The sequence below is a fragment of the Pteropus alecto genome, unplaced genomic scaffold, assembly GCF_000325575.1.
Source record: "Pteropus alecto unplaced genomic scaffold, ASM32557v1 scaffold67, whole genome shotgun sequence".
NCBI classification, from domain to species: Eukaryota; Metazoa; Chordata; class Mammalia; order Chiroptera; family Pteropodidae; genus Pteropus; species Pteropus alecto.
The window spans coordinates 9,038,455-9,045,584 of NW_006441061.1; the positions used below are offsets into that span (position 1 = coordinate 9,038,455).

Genomic DNA, 7,130 nt, shown 5'->3' on the forward strand with positions numbered 1-7,130 from the left:
GGGGCCCGGGCCGCGCGCCCCCTGGGTGCCGTAGTGCGCCGGGCTGGCTGCGTGCGGGTCCTTCAGGTCCGTCCCGCCGGCCCCCAGGGCACTGCCCGGTGTGTCAGAGAAAGGTCATAGAGCAATCCAACTTACGTGGAAACGAAACGTCAGCCATTTGTGAAAAAAAAGGCATTTTCTTCAGATTTTGTCTCAAAAGATGAAACTGAAACTAATTTTAAATATCTGATATTTCACAAAATTTAAGCTTTTAGTAAAAACGTGCCAATTCTTGGAGAGAACAAAGGCCCGATGGTCAACGTTTCCTGGGACAGGGTGATGTACATTTTCAAGAAAAAATCACGCAAGGAGACAACACGTCCTTCACTTTACTCTTGATTCTAATCGTACAACGCCTTAAAAAGCTCAATTTTGTTTAAATAAAAAAAAGGAAAGGTTTCGTCAACTTCCCAGGGGCGGCCCCTCATCGTCTGCAGGTCGAACCACGCCCCCGTCCCTAGTGTCTGCCTTATCCTGCTTCCCACGGCCCTTGGCTGCTCCGGCTGCTCTAGCTCGGTGGCCCCATGGGCCCGGTGCTGTGTGTGACCCGCCCCCTCCTGCGGGACGGGCACCTCCGCTGCCATCAGTCTGCACAGGACTGTCTGGTGTCTCAGAGACACCGGACAGAGGAGAAGCCAGCCGGGGGCGGCACCCAGGAAGGGCGCCGCGTGGGCTGGGGAGCTGGGAGGGCAGCGTCCTCTACCTCCCTGCCACCCACTGCGCGCACCCAGGGGCCAGCACCTCTCCGGGCCCTTCAGTGAATGCTGGGAGCAGAGCCACCCCGTGACGCCGTGGCACCGTCACAGAAAGTCACCGGGACTCCCCCACCAATTCGAGGCGTGGAAGCCTACCTCGTTCACGGCAGGGAGAGCTCACTTCTCCCCGCATTTCTACCTTGGGGGACGACGCCCCACTGCTTCTGGGCGGTGGGGCCCGGGGACGCTTCCCATCCTCCTTCTCAGCCATCGAGGGAAGGCCTCACGGGCAGCACTGGGACAGCGTCCTTGCACTCGAGGGCTGCAAGACCTCGGGCTCTGCCAGCTCTGCACGTGCCAATTTCGCTGTCCCGTCTACAGCTAGGAAGGGGGTGGGGGGAGGGACAGCCAAACGCCCGCCTGGTCTCCGGTCGAAGCCCTGCTCGCTAACCCGGTCGCCCCAGTAACTAAGCTAACAGCTCGCCCCTCGCCAGCTCCTCCCCAGGCAGGCGCAGGGTCGCAGGGCAGAAGGGTGGACGCCCTGGCCTGTCCGGCCGCCACGTCTACGGGATGTTCCCACCAGAGGCGAAGGAGGAGTGGTGGCAGACGCCGATCTGGGCAAGGAGCAGCGTAAACGGTGACTAAGAACAACACCTGCACGAGAGCATTACACAGAACAAAGGCGAGGAGCTGACCGGCAGCGCACATGAAGGGGGCACGGGGCCCGCCCGCTGACCGCGAAGGGGCCCCAGAGCACGGCCACCAGACCAAACAGGTGCCAGGGCCAGACACGGATGTGACCTCTGAAGACACTTCCTTCCAGACCAGGACGCACTGGGCTAGAATAAAACAGGGCACTTCTAAGTGCACAGCTGAACTCACGAGAAAGGAATACCCCGAGGCACAAGAAGAAACAGGAAACTAGCCAATGAGGGGTGTCAGGGCCTGGGGGTGGGGGTACAATGTCTCCACAGAGACACGACGTGGACCCTGGGTCCATGCTAGGTGGGGAGTTGGAGCTAAAACCAGGGCCCTGAAGAGGGGGAGGCCACCACAGAGCAGGCTCAGATGGCGTCACGGCCCGATGAGCATGGGAGCAGGCCCTCGGGGGCAGGTCCCGCTCAGCCCGTGAGGGCAGCTGAGTCACGCACGGTGGGCACTGCACGCGCTGAGAGCCGCCGCCCGCAGTGGGGACACGTGGCACCAGAGCTACACGGCTCTGACGCGAGAGCAAGGGAGCGTGCCAGGTGAGGAAGAGCATCGCAGGAAAACGAAGGTCCCGGCACGAACAAAGAGGGAGATGCACGCGTAGCAGGGACGAGGTGACAGATCAGGAGGGCGGCCACGGAAGACTGCACTAGCGTCAGCTGGCCAAGCACCGCCAGAGGCGCCCGGCCATCGCCCTCCGCCTGCGGCTACACACGGCGCCCCACACAGCACGTGCACCCCGCCCACGGCTCACGAACACTCCGAACGCGGGCAGGAACCCCTTGTGAGTTTTTCAGCAGATGACACATGTCAACTAACTATTCAGGGGAAAACACAGCCATTGGCGTCAAGTGGAGAGCCTAACCCTGAGCGTGCGACCTGCGTCTGCCCCCGGGCCTCAGCCGCATCCCTGCTCCGTCCCCAGGGCTGGCCACAGCCAGTCCAGCAGCGCGTGCCTCAGGTGGGGACGCAGCAGCGCTGCCTGGCTGCTCCAGGCCTGACACACGTACCCGAGCGTCAGCCCGAAACTCCCTTTTCCTCCGGATCTTCTTGAAGATTTCCGTCAGCTCATCTCCGGCCTCCTCGTCCCCGTCGCTAGGCCCCGCTACCACCTCGGGTGCCGCCTCGGCCCCCGCAGCTCCCGGCGAGGCCTGGCCTGGAAGAGGCGTGTCTATGGTGGGGTCTTCCGCGTGCTCGATCAGCCACTCCATGGCTTGGGGCACCGACATGCTGAAAGGCAACGACAGACGCCTTCCAGCACCCCCAGCCGTCACCGAGGGCCTTTAAGTCCTCCACATTCCCAAGAAGAGCCACTCCAACTTAAATGGCCTCTCTAGCATGGGCAGCTGACCTCATGACGACTTAACACTGGTGTGTCCGGTGCTCGGGCCACCCCACGGCCGTGGCCAGGACCCAGAAGCCCACCTTATGAGCAAAGGAGATCGAGCACGCGAGGTACACGTGAGCGCCCAGGACCACAGCAAAGGAGGACGCGGGCCACGCCCATCCCTTGGTCTACGGGTCACTTGTCAGGTCTGAGCGGAGACATGGCGCTGCGGAAGGCTGCCGAAGCCCCTGCGGGGACCGGGCCTTGTGCGCGTCCTCATAAAACGAGGCCCAGCGAGAACGTGACGCCCCCTCCTATGTCCCGTTCCCGGAGGGAGGGGCCACTCCAAACCGTGCTGGACACTGAGACGCCCATCCGGTTACGGCCGGGACACGCGTCGATGGTGCCCCTCTGAACCACTCACGCAGACCCACAGACCACCGGAGTTGGGGACAGGAGAACGTCACCTGCGGGGAGCCCCAGGGGACCAAGCCCCACGCCCAGGCGGGGACGGCCCGACGTACTGGTTCAGCCGGAGGGCCTTCGCGGCCCTGCCCTCGGGAAAGCCCATCTCCGTGAGCTGCCGCAGGGCCGCCTCGTCCACCCGCTCGTCCTCGTCCTCGTCCAGCATTGCTGCGGGCAAGACACGGCACTGCTGAGGCCCAGCAGGGCCCGGGCGCAAGGGCTGCTTGCCAGGGCCCCTGGGGCGCAGCGCCTCGTCCGGACACCACACGCTGGCGGCGACCCTGAGCTCAGAGAACCTGAGACGGCCGCCAGCTCCAGCCCGCACGGACAGGGACGAGGGCACAGCCGCGCACGCGCCCACGCCGCCCGGGCGCGGAAAGCAGGTTGAGTACTCTGGGTGTTCCCAGTCTGGGAGCTGCGGGAGGACACCGGGGCCGGGGGAACCGGGGTCCGGACGCGAGGTCACCCCCCCCAGCCTGACACGTACCGTTTGCCTTCGTGAAGAGCTCGACAGCGCCCGGGCTCAGCGCGAGCAGCTTCTGCGCCACCTCGATGAGCGACAGCAGGATCTTCCGGAGCTCCGTCTGGAACTGCAGAGAGAGAAAACGGGCTTGTCCACCACATGCCCAGCACACCCGCCCGGACTCGGGGCCACACGGCCGCCCTGAGCGCCAGGCCCGGGCTCGGCCCACGCTGCTTTCCACGCAAGAACATCAGGGTCTGGGGGGACGTGAGGGCTGAGTGGGGGCGACGTTGTGGGGGCCTGAGCACAGGGCAGGGGACAGGCTCTGTGGGCACAAGACATCTGGTGACGTCAAGCGCCCTCAAGCCAACAAGGAAGGTGTCGGCCCCCTTTTCGCTGAGGAGGCTAAGAGCCCCTCTGTGGCTCCTCGGAGACAGGCCGGTCCCATAGGCTGAGACACGGGCCTCTCACGCTCAGCTGGCTGAAGGAAGGACGGGCACAGACAGCGTCTGTGGCAGCCCATCCACCCTCTCGACGAGGAAGGCAGGGTGCTGGGGACGGGATCTCAGACGCCCTATCTGCCGGCCCCCAGCACCGCGGACGGGCCTGGGGGTCAGCAGCCCCCTCGTTCCTCAACAAGCCTCAGCCATCGCATGAGACACCACATTGGGACCAACACAGGGGCCGGGGAGAGACACATGGGGCCAGAGTTCAATGCCCTGGTCAACGCGACGGAACTCTCTGGAAGAGCCCCCGAGAGCAGTCTGCTGGCAAACTGCCCTGGGGCCCGCAGGAGCACACTCAGAGTCACAGGCATCAGTGCGGGACAGGGGTCATCACTGCCACACCTCCCAGCTGGTCCACGAGGCACCGGAAGCACTCGGCCCTGTGACTCGGAGTTCTCCAACCCGAAGTATCTAAGAGCCCTAACAGACGTCTACCTAAAAGCTGTTGCCAAACTCAGGACGAAACTCGAACGTTTTCCCCAAAGCTGCCATCCTTCAGGTCCTGCCTTCAGAAGTTTGGTTAAACCTTTTACTTTGAAATAACTGTAGCTTTAAAGAAAAGTTGCCAAAAGCACACAGGGATCCTGTATCCCCTCGCCCCGCGTGCCCAGCACTCAGACGGCTGCGGCCCCCAGGCCGTGCGAGGCCCGTGGCGGGCCCCCCGCAGCACTCACGTCTCTCATGCCGGTCTGGACCACGGCCCGGTCCATGTTGCAGGGCGGCAGGCTGGCGGTGGCTCGGGCTATGGCGTCTCTGTCCGGGGCCTTCTGTTCCTGCTTTTTCTGCACAGGAAAGTCGTGAGAGGACCAGAAATGGAGGTCAGAGCACCGAAAGGCAAGACCGTAGCTGAGCCAGCTCCAACCAAGGGAGACGCGGTCCCCTGGGGAGCCGGACATGCCGGGAGGGTTCCCAAGGGCTCTGCACACGCCCTCCGCCACGGAACACAATGCTCGGGACGCACCCCCACCTCCATCACTAGACTGGCCACGTGGGACAGCGGAGAGGACAGACCCTGTCTCTTTCGGTCACAGAATGACCATCACACAGGAGCTGCAGCTAGGCTGGGGCGAGGCTGACTTCACAGGAACCACACAGACCCACGGTTCAGTCCGGCAGGCCAGAGGCACGCCCCCAGTGTTTGCTCCCTCTGGAACCCCCTCACCGAGCAGCAGTAAAGGAAACGAGATGGCGAAAACTCGCAGAACAAAGAGGATGGGGCAGGAAAGCAAACTGCGAGTGATGCCAACGCTGTCCGCAGAGCTAGGACACGGGGACCCGGAGCGCGTGGAGATGCAGTCCGACCAGAGGCCCGGCCCAGACCAGGGGTGTAGGGGAGGACACCTCTCTACTGCCCCACTCAGCCCGCCATATCATGGAGGAAGGAACCTGAGAAGCCCCCGAGCCAGGGAGCCCAGGCTCTGCAGAGCTGGGGCGCGGCGCCATCCTCATGCTCGACGGCGAGACCCAGCCGCTGAGCCACTGGGCAGGGGAGGCAGCTGCGGGGCGGGAGGGGCACGGCGGCTGGGTCTCTGCCCCACGGTGAAGCCAGCACTACACGCCAGGCATGGGGAGCAGCCCGCGAGCCTTCCAGGGCTCCTCATGGGGGTGGGCAGCCGAGGAGCACCAGGGACGTGAGGAAAGCCTCCGACGTGAACACAGATGCCAAAACAGAAACGGCAAGACGAAGGCGCACAAGAGAGGGAACGCGGGGCAGAGCGGAGCGGCTATGCACCCGAGACGACAGAGAGCCGAGACTGGCGAGCCGAGAACGAGGCCCCGGCGGGGAAACTTCAACATGGTGCCGTCGAGGGACTCGCTCAGAAGCGGGGCTCCGAAAGAGGATGGGAACGCGGGAGGACAGCGACGACCCAGAAATCCTCCAGGACGCGGGCACGGGAAGCTCCGGCCGCGACGGGCCAGGCCGTGACACGGACAGACCGCGTCGGGGCAAACCTCGCTTCGGAGCGACAGGAGGACCTGGCCGGCCCCCAGTGGCGAGGGGGCGGGGACGAGGGTGGAGGATGGGGCAGCCACGCGGCACCCTGCAGACAGGGACCCGCACACACTCGGCGGCCCCGACGTGGATGCAGGGCCTCAACTCCGCCTTCCCCTCCCAGATGCCAGAGGTCGGGCTCTGCCACGCGAGGGGACAAGCCGGGAGTAAGACCCTCAGTTCTGCGGTCGGCAGAACTCGCGACAGCCCCACGTCCCACCTGGCGGTCTGCCCGGCACAATCCCAGGGCCGGCGAGCAGGATGGACACACTGAGGAGTCAGGCCATTCGTACACACAGCCCACGTTAAGGAAAGGACGTGACCCCTGGTGGGCCAGACCTGCTCGGGAAGCCCTTGAAAAAAACAAGGCTCTCTCTTTCAACACGAGAAAGTCTGCTGCTGGCTCTGAAGACACGGGACACAGGACACATGACAAGGAACCCGGGCCCTCAGCCCTTCAACTGCAGGCCTGGGCTCCGCCCGAGCGGACCCATCCGCAGAGCCCCCAGGGAGGACCGCAGCCCTGCCCACGCCTGGACCCCAACCCGGGACCCGGGGCCACAATGGCCCCGCTGCAGCCTGGCCACCGAGCACCCTGTGAAGCCGGTGACCCTGTGGCAAGGTGCTTGGTGGCAGTGGGAGACGCACACAGACCCTCAGGACTCGGAGGCGCTGACATGGGGGCGGGCGGCAAAGCCCAAGCTGCACGGCGGGCCTGGAGGTGACCGACACCAGCGGACGTGGCGAAGGGGCAGGGGTGCCTCCCCGGGAACAGGAACTGGCAGGGGGCCTCACACCTGCAGCCCTGTTTTCAGGGAAATTTATCAATTCTGGTGAAGAATCTGAAAAAATGAGTGATAAGCCTACAGAAAACTAATGAGACGAGACAATTACCGACTCTAGGGAAGAGAAGTTGCAGAAAAAGGACGCTCTT

The 7,130-nt window shown here is 64.1% G+C and overlaps 1 protein-coding gene across 1 annotated transcript in view; it reads right to left on the bottom strand.

Annotated features, from left to right (window-relative positions):
- The window catches only part of UBAC1 (UBA domain containing 1), a 19,175-nt gene that overhangs the window by 5,377 nt on the left and 6,668 nt on the right, over positions 1–7,130 (bottom strand). Inside the window, 4 exon segments of the mRNA XM_025051219.1 lie at positions 2,453–2,672; positions 3,294–3,402; positions 3,722–3,824; positions 4,878–4,985. Of these exon segments, the coding sequence (XP_024906987.1) occupies positions 2,453–2,672; positions 3,294–3,402; positions 3,722–3,824; positions 4,878–4,985 (540 nt within the window).